This window comes from Theropithecus gelada, chromosome 18 (assembly GCF_003255815.1).
Source record: "Theropithecus gelada isolate Dixy chromosome 18, Tgel_1.0, whole genome shotgun sequence".
In the NCBI taxonomy this organism is placed as follows: Eukaryota; Metazoa; Chordata; class Mammalia; order Primates; family Cercopithecidae; genus Theropithecus; species Theropithecus gelada.
Genome location: NC_037686.1, coordinates 58,568,798 through 58,582,914, shown reverse-complemented (window position 1 = coordinate 58,582,914; position 14,117 = coordinate 58,568,798). Strand labels below are relative to the sequence as shown.

The window sequence follows — 14,117 nt, the reverse complement described above, 5'->3', positions numbered from 1 at the left end:
TGCTTCATTTTACCAGGAAGACAAATATAGAACTGACAGAATGAAGCGTAAAAATACAGAGGCACAGATTTCTTGCTAATATACCCTATTTAGAAAACCTTCACCAGTACTCAGTACCAAATTGAGAGACTCAGTAGGCCTTTACAAATATTAAAATAACTGAACCAGAAGTAGACCACGAACTGGGAACATGATAGGTCAAATGGCAGAGGAAAGGTCATGCTTTCTAGAAGCATCTTTTGGTTCAGGAAGTTCTCCAATGAAAATCTCCTTCTCAAATATTCAGACAGAAGGAAGCTGTGAGAAACAATGTCTATCCAGCTAACACCTGGTCACGCAATAAATAAATGCACCATGAACTGCCCATCAGCTGTCTGATACCGTTTCTAACTGACATCTGTCCACCATCATTTTTAATCCAAAGGAAAATGTTTAAAGCAACCTAAAATACACACACACACACACACACACACACACACACATCCCATCAAAACAAGATTGCTAAGAAAAGTGGGTTTGAATGGTTCATAATTTAGAAACATTAGGCTCAATAGTTTCACTTTGCAGTTTTTCCACTGCAAGTATGAGGGAAGGATATCTAAATATGAATGTTAGCATGGACATCATTTTCACAACAGCCCAAAAGCAGCAGCTGAAACCAACTGGCTATAAGAACCTACCACTCTTCATTTTTTGTGAATAGTCTTGCTCTACTTTGGCAACGACAGTTTTAGTGTGTTACAACCATGGTAAACTAGGGCTCTGTAGAATCCTCATCTGTTTTTAGGAATGAAGCATCATTCCCTAAGATACAGCTTCACTGTAATGAGTATTATACCCTGATTACAACTTCGCAGTGGCTATCGCCAAAAACCTTCATTAAGTCTTTCATAGAAATGATGTCTTGTATTTATCATCCCCATAGCAAAAAATATATATATATATATGTGTGTGTGTGTGTGTGTGTGTGTATAGCAGTTTTTCATCCAACCACAGACATGGACAATAATCATTTATAACTTTGAAAGGTCACATACCCTACCTTTCCTACATAGAGGGGGTCTGAACCCATGTATTCCTCCAGCACAAAGAACTGATTCCACACCCAGCTGCGCTTGGTCCGGGACCTCCCTGATTGGAAATAGGGCTTTGATCTGGACCTTGAGAGTTCCGCTTGACTCATCCCAGAAAAACACAGGAAAAGAGCTATTAGCTGCAGAAAATGGCAGAACTCCACTTTGCCCAACTTCATCTTTTTTTTTTCTTTCTTTTTCCTGTGTAAGAAAAAAACCTTGACAAGAGAAAAGGCACAGTTCCAGTTGGCTTAGTAGCTCTTGCCTCCGGCAGGGTGTCAGCTGGGAGTCCAGAGATAATAATTTGTAGAGTGTTGGATTGGAAGAGGTCACCACTGCTGAATAGCCTTCGCCAAAGAATGGTGTAATAAGTACCTATCAGAACAAAGAGAAGAGCTGGTGTCAGGAACCAAAACACATAGTAATAGTTAGCATTCATTTACTAGCCTACTATTGATTTTCTTAAGACTATACAAATTTCCTAAGATTATACAAATATCATTTTTGTATAATTAAAATATTAATTATATACTTAGAAAATTATAATAAACATTGTTATATTTGTGAATTACATAAATACAGCTGATGCAGAATTATCTTCATTTCATAACACTACTTTAAAGTATCACTTTTCTTCTAGGGCATTTTATTTGAGCATATGGTTTATTTTACACAAATGTAGCAGCATCATTTTAAAAATCATTTTAATGTTAGCCTTTATTTTTTTTTATTTTATATTACAGTGATTTTCATTCATTGGTATTAGAATGTGAAAGCAAAGCAACTCAAAGCAGAAATTTAACCAAATGGGAAGGACATATGCTGGTTTAAATCTCTTCTGTGAAACTGGAAAGAGAAATAAAGAAGTATGAGGTGATGCAAAACTGGTTGATTGATTCTGAGTCACAGAACACCAGCTGTTTTGATGTGTTCTGATTTGATTGTGATCAGCTGAAAAGCTCAGTAGTTTCCATTTTCCATCCTTCGAACTTATTGTCATGTATGCTGTGTAGCATGTTAGCTTATGCTATTGCACTGCGGTTACTTGCTATTTTACAATTATTTATTGACCATCTTGAAGCATGAGTTGTGCATAGTAGGGCCTCCCTACATAAACATTGATAGAACTGAATTACGTTGACCAACAGAAGAGTAAGAAAACTCAGCTGTAATTGTGAGGCCCATTCATTGTTGGCATGCACCCAGGAGGTGCTTTAGCAGAAGCATGGAAAAGCCCTTTTATTCTAATGTCTATTTATTTCAGTTACAGAATTCTGATTATGCAAGAGATATAAAATCAGCTACAAAACAAACTTTCGAACACACCCCTAAAACACAGAGGAATGAGAATTTATGACAAAGTGCTCACTTAACTCACTATGTTGCACTTTGGTTTATGAATTCATTTTACTTCCTATAAATAAATCAACAATAGAATAATTAAGGCAAAAAAGTATCATTTGCCTATTTCTGTTTTTTGGGTTTTTTTTTTGTTGTTTTTTTTAGGGAGACAAATATAGCGTTGACAATATAAAGCCAAAAGCCAAAAAATGTCTCCCCATTAAGGCAGAAAATGCACTATCCTCATAAGCTTTTCAGTCTTTCTAACTGTCCCTTGTGTAAGAGGAGTGTCTGTTATGCAATAAAAAAATACTTTTGATAGTCAAATTTCTTAAGAAAATACTATATATAGTAAAAGAAATGTGAAATAAATATATACATATATACAAATTTATCAAATTTTTAAATAGTTCACACTACTAGAACAGTGTCCAATGACTTTGTGCAATGAACTGTCAAAATGAATGCATACATTTAAAAATATATATCTATAAAGTTTTGATATTCCAGAGGGCAGTTAAGAAAAATCCAATGTTCATCTAATTATTGTACCTGAGAGCCACCAGAATGGTAACTCTTATTAGAGCACATTAACTGCAGCCTGTGCAGAGAACACAATCTCCCCAAATCCAGATACCCTATCCAAGGATCAAAAATAAATTTATTCCACTTAGAAACCACCCTAGAGCGCCAGTTGTTCTAGACTTTGACTTATAAAGAACAAGTAACTTGGGATCATTCCTTGGTGTTTCAATATAGGTACTTTAATTAAGTTGAAAGTTTATCGTAGACAGGTCTGACTAACCCATCTGAAAGGCAGGCTTCCTATAGTTTTAAAAGGCAGGGAGGTGTTGAAACTTTGATCTGGACATGGTATACTAGCGTAGAGATTAGTCCAGTAATGAGACGAGAATCGTGAAGAGTGGTCTTCAGTAGGAATGGCTGACAGAATGGGAAGGGGCAAAGTCATGTAGCTTCTTCCTTCAACTAGTGGCAAACCAGTCTCCCGGGGATGGGGAAGGATGGTTTAGAGTTCTGGTCAGGTGGCTGAGACAAGCATGTGAAGCCTGTGGCCATAGAACAGTTCCAGTTTCACCCACTCTTCTCAAGAGAATGAATTATCTCTTAAAGACAATGACATAAACACTTTGGCTCCAGATAATATATTTTTTAGATGCAATAGAGCAAAATTATATCATTTAGGCTACTTTATGTTTTGAGTGGATGTGGTAACATTGTTTCAGAGAGTGACAATACATTCAACTTCTAAAAACCTAAAGAGCAAATGAGCTTCTGGAATTCAATAGTTGAGGAGTTAGTTACCAGCAAAGACTGTTTGGTGTCTGCATCGGATAAAGATTCAAATTCTGGGCCAGTCACGTCTTAACTATCTAATCTTGAACAAGTTCAATTCTAAGAAATTCCAGAAATAAAGCCTTAAGTCTCTCATCTATAAAACAAAGATAGTAATAATGGCACCTACTTCATAGGATTAAATGAGCAAATCATGAGATGCCAAAAATAGTGCCTGGCAATCAAAAATGTGTTTTTAAACAGCTCTTGGGATTATTATCATATTTTTAGTTTGAAACTGGCTATGTTAAAATTAGTTTATGGGTTGATGTTAGTTTTCACTGGAATGTTATCTATGTTCAAATGTTTTAGACAACTCTTACACCAAGTGAAAGCATTTTGATAGTTGTAGTTGGTTCCAGAGAACCATATGGTCATAAATCAAAAAATCAAGATGAATACAAAGGCGCCAAAGTGCTATATATAACTCTTTATTTCTTAAAGGCACACCTTCTGTAATTTTTAGAAATCAAACACAAATATCAGAACTGGAGAAATTTATTTTAGTTCACTAGGTGTTTACTGATGAGGAACAAAGCACACAGTCTGGACTAGGGATAAGATCACAGGATTCACTGTCCTACGAGCTCCACCACTTGCTGTATGACCTTGGATCGCTCTGGGATTTTATTTTCCATATTTGCAAAATGAAGCAGCTGAACTCAATTATCTTATAAAGTCTATTATTTTTTCAGGACCTACTTTTCTACTTTTTGACAATTATGTAAAATTGATTTTGTTAGCTCTTTTAAAGCTGTGATAAAATACATATTGTTAATAATAAAAGATAATGGGGGCTGGGCGCTGTGGCTCATGCCTATAATCCCAGCAGTTTGGGAAGCCGAGGTGGGAAAATCATGAGGTCAGGAGATTGAGATCATCCTGGCTAACATGGTGAAACTCTGTCTCTACTAAAAATTTAAAAAAAAAAAAAATATATATATATATATATATATATATATTAGCCGGGCATGGTTCCACACACCTGTAATCCCAGCTACTCAGGGGCTGAGGCCCAAGAATCGCTTAAACCCACGAGGTGGAGGTTGCAGGGAGCCACTGCACTCCAGCCTGGGTGACAGAGAGAGATCCCGTCTCAAAAAAAAAAAAAAACAAAAAAAAACCAACAACAAAAAAACAAGATAATGGGCAGAATGTAAAAGAAACATTTGACTTGCTTATAAAATGCAACATTCACTTTAAGAAGAGGTGTTTAATATACTCTTCTTGCTCTTGAAGATTATTTCTCTTCCATTCAACAAGACTGGGGATTTATCAAACTAGCTAGAACATATAAGAGAAGAGATTTACAGAACATGGCATGGGTGACATTAAAGTCATTGAAATAATGTCTGTGAAGGGAAGATACTTGATAATTGTACAACTCATTTTAATCAAGAGTTTTTAAAAGCAGCTAGTACAAACATAAACCTTGATGAAGAAGGAGACCCACCCTATCGTTGTATCTGTAGCATCTAAGACTGAAGTAGGCACATAATTGACATTTGGAAACTATGCAATGCTCATTTTCATTATGATCAACCTCATTTTTTAATATGAAAAGTTAACCATATAACAAGTCAAGACACAAATTCCTTGGTAAGTCAACCATGTTCATAAGTCACAATCACTTTCAAGAAAATTCCATTATATTTCTCTGCAGTATTTGAAGTATTTGCCAACCTCTTGAGCTAAATTATCTTTACCCTGATCCAAATTCTACCAGAGTGCACAAGGATATTTAACTGGCATTGTGTATATTATTAGAGGATGAAATTTTCTTTTTTGAGATAAATGTACCTGTCATACCCTTTGTGGAGTGCACTTCGAAAATCAGAAAATAGTGTGTGAACCATTGTGATCTGAAGTGACGATGTTTCGTAATGTGTTCCCCAGTATTTTTGGCAGTAACCAACTCTGCCAGGAACATATGTCCTCTATAGCAGCGGAAGAGTCGCATGGCCTCAGGTCAGGTGTCACCTTTCCTTATCAGTCTTTCACGAATGTTTGCCTTCCTTTTCAATCAAATCTCATTTTCAAGAGAAAGGTGAGTATAGCAGTTCAACTGATTTCATTCTGTCCTGAGCTGGGTATCATGAGAGAAATAAGGGCTCTGAAGCATTATTTTAAAAAGCCTATAGTTCTTTGTGGTTGTCAACCTGAAGTAACCCAAACTTAAACTTGAGAATTTTGTCATATATTATATAACCTCTTTATAAGGCTTTTTATATTCTCACAAATATCAACATGTAGAAAGCCACCACAATAACTTTTATTATATTTAAATGAACTTGAGTACAGAGTAACAAATTGTTGACTTTTCACAATGGATTATATATTGTCTCACAAATCTGTGCCCTAAAGCAAAAACATTGCATCCCTCTTTAGAAGTCTACGTGGTTTATCTTCTCTCTTTCTTCTACCTCCTTTCCCATCTGAGTTTCATATACAGGAGTTAAAAACAAGATTCACATCAGAAAAAAATGAGTACCCTGCATCCATGCATGTGGTTTGGAGAGTTGACCTCGTCACTATCTCTAGTCCTTTTTAAAAGTGCAGGAAAGAATATAAAATATGCATGGGTATACAGTTGAAAGAATGTCCACAGATCTGTATCAACTTTTGGACAGTAATAATATGGAACAAGATGGAACATTTCTGAAGAGAAAAACAAGAAGAACAGGTTATATCTGAGGAGAGAATGGCACAGAGGTAAATCACAGATGTCTGAGGGAGTAGTGGGCTACTTGATAAATGATTAATCTGAAAAGGAAAAAAAAATCTGATGAAGATTTAAAATGATTTCGTTTACTCTGATATTTTAAGGCTAAAACTTATATTTTAAAAAACAATTTATAATATTTTCCCATGTTTTACAAACTGAAATACATGAAAATCACAAGTAGTACTGTGATGAGTATAACAGACCTTAATCATCAGAATATAAAATGAAACACTGAAAAATATATTTTGAACAAACTGAAGCAAAAAGAAAAAAGAAGAGGTAAAAATCCCTTAGGCAGTATTTACTAAATCAACATCATTTGATATTAAATCGCTTGATCATGCTACCATTTTGTTCCAATTATTTTTGTTAAACTAAGTGGCAGTGTATTAGTTTCAAGTAGACTGTTTATTATCCATTTAACTTTAACAGCTAATGTTATTTTACCAAAACAAATTCATTACTATAAAGTTTTCTTGGAATTTCTCCTCCACTTGACATCTCTAGGAAACCACTTTTAACAGGTCAAGTGACTATTGTGCTCTTAATCAAATGGTGTTTTCATACTTATAAACAATGACTAAAGGTCCTTCTATGCAAAAAAAAAAAAAAAAAAAATACTGTTATGCATTAGCATATCAATTACTAATCAGCAAAACTGCAAGTCTTCCAGCACCTGTTCCATTTAAAGTCAGCATGCTAAAAACATAACAAGTGTACATCATATTCAGCCATTGCACATTAACATATCACCACAAGAGTAGTTTTAAAAACATGTCTAATTGCCAATTAATTCATATGTTCTAGACTGCTTTTTAAAAAAGTGCACAGTGCTGTATGCTTTCTAGAAATAACATGTAATATAATATCTATTTGTTATACTAAAGGAAATATAGGATTCTTTTTGGTTTTGTGGCACTCAAAGTTGAACTGGAATGTTTGTTGCAGTCCAATATAAATAAGCAACGACTTATCACAATTAAAGACCACATTCCACCAAAGTTTCTCTAAATTCGAGGCAAGGAGCAGCTGCTCATGCTCTCTGCTGTCTGGAGTCTGCCTCACATTCAGGTCTTCTGAAACTGTTTTGAAATATACTTAATATATACCACACTAACACACAGCTTACTGTCAATTGGTAATGCTGATTTAAAGAAGTTGTGCCTCTCTTTTAAAAATTGGTATAGTTTATGACTAGATGGAGCATGGCAGTCCAAAAATAAATTCAATTATTTGCATTTTCTAGAAAAACAACTGTAGGAATGACATTTGAGGACTGTCAGTGTACTTAATAGAATAATCTACAAGAATCAAAAAATCCATAATGGTTGACTGACAAACACCTCCAGAATCTAACTGATATTCCCTGAGACATTTTGTTGGCTGACCTATGAAACATAATAGTACAAGAAATCACCGTCGGAATAATAGCAACAAAATATAAAAAATCTTGTTGACCTATTGGGAGTAAACTATCATTTCCAAGACTGCTTTAAGGATGAACTACATTTAGACAGCAGCATGTTTTTAATGAATCTCTAAGTAAGGTGAAAGATGCACATGTTTAAACGTGGAAATGACAGCATTCCACAGCAAGGGAACTATGCAAGATATTACCAATGTTTTAAGACCAACCTTCTATTTACTAGTGTGTTTGTTTGTTTGTTTGTTTTGTGTAGTCTGGGAGAAGAACTCTGTTTCTTTTTAGGAATTCCTTGGGTATTCAATGGTTTTATTTAAATTCAATGAAGAGATTGCTTCCTGATTCATCCACTGTCTTCTCTGAAGACTTTCATTTGCTCGTGTCCCCAGTACAGCTTCCACCTGTTACCACTGACGTCCTCCCTGTGATTTATCCCAGTCCACAAAGTTAGAGTAGTCTGCTTTGTGTAAAGGGTAGTACTTATCCGTTGTTGCTTTCGCCTATTTTTAATGTAGAACCGCTTAATACATTTTTGGGAATGCCAAAGGGGGAAAATATGTTCTAATTCCCTCCCATTCATGACTGAGCAGATGTCAGAATACAACACTAGAGAGAAAATAGTCCGGGACAGAGTGTTTTCAGCGCTGAAGCCACACTTTATTTGGAACCACAACACTACCAGCCACACTATTCAGGACAGTGTCTAAGACATAAATAAAGAGGAGATTATTTCAATACTGAAGAATGCAATAGTTTGGTTTTCATTAGGGTTCATGTTAGAGGAAAAACATTTTAAAATCCTCAAATTCTGCTGCTCCTTAAGTTTGAAGATTCCCAAAGTGGTGGAACCACAGATTGATGACATGTTTGAACTGCAGTAGAGGTTAAAAAAAACAAAGTAGCCCTTTCTTTACTTTGAATACAATGGAAATCTACAGATTCCCAGTGAAATGCCCAAGGTCACACAGCTAGGTACTGATCCAATAGCCATTGCATAACTGGATGTAATGAGTGTTTTCAAGTATTTGTTAAAAATTGCTCATTCTGCTAATGAGTGCTTTTGCAATGTGTGATCTTTGAAACCATCTTTCCTAAAAGCCAAACAAAGTAGATTTGATTGTACTTAAATTTTTATATGACCATAAGTTTTAATTTTCTAAGGAGGTAATGGTAACCATAAATATCATACAGAAGGGCAGAGAACGCAGACGAAGAAGAAAGGGGGAAGGAACCTATTGTCTAGGGTTGTATGTTTCTATCTTACAAAAAAATGAAGTGTGAGCTGTATCCAAATTTAAAATTGCTTTTTCCCTTCTAAACAACTCTGGAATCCAAAAATAACTTCCTACTACATTATGACACAAGGTAGCTAACTATTTCCACTGAAATTTAAACAACAGCCTAGCGAACATTTTAGAAATAGGGTACCAACTCAGGACAGTATGTTAGGACAGAAAAATCTATGTATGGGGCCATTTTGTTTGGCAAAATAAGTATCATTCCAATTGTACCCTTTCAGTTGGTGATATAAGTCCTATATTTTGAGATGATTGCTTGCTCCTGATATTCCCATTATAATCATCCTAAACTTAATGTTGCTATCTTCAGTTTCCAGTACGGTCATATATGAACATTAATTTGTTTCATCTGAATGCCATTTAAAGTTTAACATTACATTCAATAATTTTAATTTTGATGAAAGAGCCCTCTCTTTTCTACTTAAAAGGTATAATTTTTTACCTTTTAATTAGTGAGGCTGGGGACTCTCTGTGATATGTGACTTCTCACGTAAAGAAACTGTGATCAAATCCATTAGCTCCCCGGGCCAGATAACATTACAACTACAGACCACAACCTCCTACTGTTAACTGGCCTAAATATGCAGGCAGGGGCCCTGGAAATGAATCACATAGCCTGTAGTGTGCATCTGGTTATCAAACATAGAAAGAAAACTTCTCAAAGTGGATTACAGACTCAATTTCAACCAAGCACAACCTCTGCCATGGGTGAAAGGAATTTTTAAAAAGGGGAAACAAGAGTTTACAATTAACTAGAAGAAGCCTTTGTAAATTAAAAAGTAAACAGAGTAACAAGGCACAATCTTTCTGAATGATTTATGTAATAACAAAACGGTAAAATTATATCCAGAGAGTTTTTTTATAATTTATTCTTACAAGAAATCTTAGCTGTATCAACTTTAATGTTTAATTTACCCTTGTATTTACCTTGTGCCACATGTGATTTATGTGACTTCAACAAAAGTCATCAGGTTTCAATAAACACTTTGCAAAATAGCAGAAAAGAGATTCTACCCGAATGAAAATCTATACTATAATCTGAAATGAAGATATGGACAGATGTCTGCATATTCATTTGCACTGGTAATTTTATCTGTGAGACTCACAGAATAACAAGGGGGAAGTGCTTGCAGGGGTATCTTTCTGCAGAACCAGCAAATCCCCAGAGGAGGCACTCGTGTATTGCTGGTTACAGCTAGATCCTCTCTGCTTGTCAGACGCTGGGGAGATGGTCACACACAAGACTCTGATCACATGTCTTCTTTCCTTGTCCTCAGCTCCCCTTTATCACCCCACCAAGTAGCATCTGATTCCTTCATCCAAGGAAGAAAAAGCTTCCATCTCAATCCCTTTGCAATCAACTAATGCATGTTAGTTATTTTAGAAGTTCCTGAAACTTCCAATTTAAGCTAAGGCTATGAAGCCTTCCAATCAAGTTAAAGACATTTGTGTGTGTGTAAAAGAGAGAGAACCGTGATGTGATACAAGCTATCAAAGCAATAAATGTAAAACCTTATAAAACCCAGGAAGATTGGAATCATTCAGCAATAAATATCCACAGCACAGAACAATCTGTGAGTTTAGTATTTTATAAAGTATTTCCGAAAGATCTGACAAAAAAAAAGTATTTGCTCAACACAAAAATGTATTCACTTCCTCATATCAGTACACACTCTGAGGAGTTTATATCAGCTTTGCCATCAAAAAAGCAAAATGCTGAATAACAGGGAAACCAGTAAAGAAACAGTGCCCGAGGCGAGACAGTCATTTGATTTTTAGGCCAAGGAAGGCTGAACAGTGGCCAACTCCGCGTGCTCTCCACCCTCTCTTCTTCATTGGATACTAAACACTAGAGTCAATTCAAGGGTAAATTGCAGTAATATAGATGCTTTACAATTATCCTTTTATAAGAAAGGAAAAAGCTCTGTGCTATTAAATCAATAAAAGAAGACTTAAGAAGAGTTGTGAGTCTGTCAAGTGATTGTTAACACAATTCTAATGACCTCTTGCAGCCCTTAATTACAATAATATCTCACGTTGTAAACGCACAATGCCCTTTTATTAAAGCTGCAAACCTTAATAGCTTTTAGCAGGGTGATGGTCTGTGCCACTGAGTATTGTTTTCTTTATTTTTCTTTCCTCAGACAGACTCGGCTAGCTTTCCCAGATAAGACTATTAACGTTGGATGTTACCTAATTGCTCTGCTGCCCCACTCCATATTAAACACTAACACAGAAGCAAGACTTTCACAAAGTTGCCAGTCTTCCTACCTGCCTCAATTCTTTTGCATTTTAATTCATACTGTTCCAAATAGCCTTAAAAAGAAAGAAAAGGATTCTTCATGCATTTCCCCTTGACATATAGTAACAAGAAAATATCTTAGGTAAATCAAACTCTAACTAGTTCGTTAGGAAAGAAGTAATTCTTGGTGAGTTACTGAAAGCTTCAAATGCAATTTTTTTTTTCTTAGCTCTTTTCTCCCCTAACAATTTGCCTTTATTAAGACACTCTTAAAACTATTTAGATGTTGTGTCTATGCAAACTTTCCTTTAGCAAAAGACTGCTACTGCTCCTAAACTCTTAAAATACACATATTTTGTGTGAGGTGTTATCTGCTTTTAAAAATACATACCATACTTGTCACTTGGCAAGGGCCATATATTAACAAGTCACTTACATTTTTCGTTTTTTTTTTTTTTTGTATAAAGTTCTGTTTATCTACTTCTGTATGAAAAATGATCTGAACACCTGTCTGGTAGTTACAGAAATTATGAGGACAAGTCTTACATAAAGGTCTCACTTAATAAACGATCTAGTAGAGGCAAGATATTTATTGCAAAGCAAAAGATGTTATAAGTACATTCCTAGTTCAGTTTACAGATCTCCAAAGCCTTGATACACCCAATCCTTGATGGTTTCTCAACAGCTTGCCATTTGCCCAGTGCTGGGTGAACTCATTGCCAATCTTTACTCACCTGAACTATGACATTTAAGAAATCCGTAGGGTTAATGATCTAAAACGTGAAGTGGTACAGAACAACGGGTCTTTTCTCATTAATCCACACTGGAAGGTTGAATACCAGCAACTAGCAGTGTACCATGCGCACCCATGAAGAAGTCCACCATGACTTCAGAGAAGCAGGGCGCCCTTTTCCCAGCGCACACTTAAGGTACTGCCAGGCGAAGGGGACGCAGGATGCAGATGAACCAGATCAGCAGAATACTAATTACAGAGGAAAAAAGCAAGGCACCCCGAGGTGAGCTCCACCTTCACGAAAGGTAAAAGGTGTCTAGAGCGGATGGTTCAAAGGACTCCTGCCCACAGCGGCGCATACCCCCTTCCAGCCTCAGACCTCCGCAGAACCCGGCGGCACAGCCGGCGCGGAGTTGTGCCCCCATCAGTCCGAGGTCGAGGGAGGAGCCTGCTTGTGTTCCTCTTTGAGGAGAGTGCTCCAGCCTGCCCATGTTTGCCGCTGCACCTGGAGAGTGCCGGGATTTGCTCTTACCCTCAACTACTACTCCTCGTGTCGCACCTGGTGTCTGTCAACACCCGCTTTCCGGGCCAAACGCCCCCAGCTCCGTCCACAAGCCTGTCTTGCCTTGCAGAGCCACGTCTCACGGCAACACGCAGTAACTTGGGGACGCCAAGGGAAACTCCGCACGGACATCCCCGCCCGCTCTCCGCTCACTGATTAGTCCTGCTTCCAAAGGCGCACAGCAAGGGCGCACATCTGCCCAGCGGCGCCTCCCCAGCCCCGCGCAGCCAGGCACACTCACCTGGGGCCTCGCTGCCCTCCCCGCGGCGTCAGACGCCAGGGACCCGGGCGTGTGCATCCGAAAGGACGTGCGCTCCGCTGCCGGGCTCCCGCGGGCTCTTGGGGACCCAGTGCGCGCAGCTCCGCGCGCGGGGCAGACTGGAGGCACCGGCTCGACACCCGCTCGGGCCCGCCCGGCACGGGCTCCTCCTCCAATCACAGCCCACTCCGCGGCGCGCGGGGACCCTGCCCCGGCCTCGGGCGCCCGGGGCCCGCTGTCTCCGCTCGCTGAAAGGGGCCCCTCCGCCTCGCCCGGGCGGCTGAGACGCAAGGTCCGGAGCCAGCGGGAGCGCGCGGCCGGAGAGAGGGCGAGAGGGCGCGCGGGAGAGCAGCAGAGAGCGCGCTGGAGCCGGGGCCGAAGAGGGAGGAGAAGAGGCCGACGGTGGTGGGCGGCGGGCGCCCGCTGTCAGTGCCGTCGGAGGCCGGCCCGGGGAACCACTGAGACTTCCGCGCCTCCCAGAGACCCGGTTGGGGCTACTGGAAATAAACGCGAAGACGGAGCCGCTCGGCCGCCACGCGCGCACACACAAACGCGCGCACCCTCGCGCACCCTCCTCCACCTCCCGCCTGACAGATCTGTACAGATGGATTCCTTCGCAGGAAAATAAAGAAGAGGGGTGAAAGTAGGAGGGGCTGCAGCCCATCCATCTCTCCGCGAGGTATTTGCATCTGAAAGCACGGAGCTGGAGGAGAGTTTTGAGGGTATTTTCAAGCTGCCCCCCCAACACCCACCTTAGCCTGTCGTGAAAGCCGTGATCAATTGAGCTCCTGAGGCACGAAGGCAAAGTCATAAAACTAATCAGAACTTACAGTTTTCTTGCTTGATAGTTTTGCCCTTTCAATCTCCTCGGACTGCCCTAGTTCTATTTTTTTTTCTTGCAGACAATTTTCTCTCCAGCTGGGCTCTCTAATGCACAACTTCCAAAGTGTATGATTTACTCGCAGGGCGGGACAGAGGACCCTTGCAAGGTGTGGAAGGAAGGAGAGAAGGAAGGAAGGGGATCTGGTCTTTTCTTTAGAGCACGGTGCAGTCCCTGGAGTTGAGCACGCTTTGTTTTCCCCTGCTCTGGTGCTCGTTTTAATCTGAT

The 14,117-nt window shown here is 38.9% G+C and overlaps 1 protein-coding gene across 3 annotated transcripts in view; it reads right to left on the bottom strand.

Annotated features, from left to right (window-relative positions):
* CDH7 (cadherin 7) overlaps positions 1–13,890 on the bottom strand; it is a 131,697-nt gene extending 117,807 nt beyond the window's left edge. Inside the window, exons 1-2 of one of the 3 annotated variants that reach the window (XM_025365415.1) lie at positions 13,762–13,890; positions 1,043–1,448 (exon numbers count right to left, since the gene is read on the bottom strand). In XM_025365415.1, the coding sequence (XP_025221200.1) occupies positions 1,043–1,252 (210 nt within the window). In that variant the 5' untranslated portion in view covers positions 1,253–1,448; positions 13,762–13,890. Of the gene's footprint in view, positions 1–1,042; positions 1,449–12,189; positions 13,564–13,761 lie in introns of those variants that run through there. The other 2 variants (XM_025365414.1, XM_025365413.1) reach the window with 2 other exon arrangements.
* Positions 13,891–14,117: the final 227 nt, after the last annotated feature.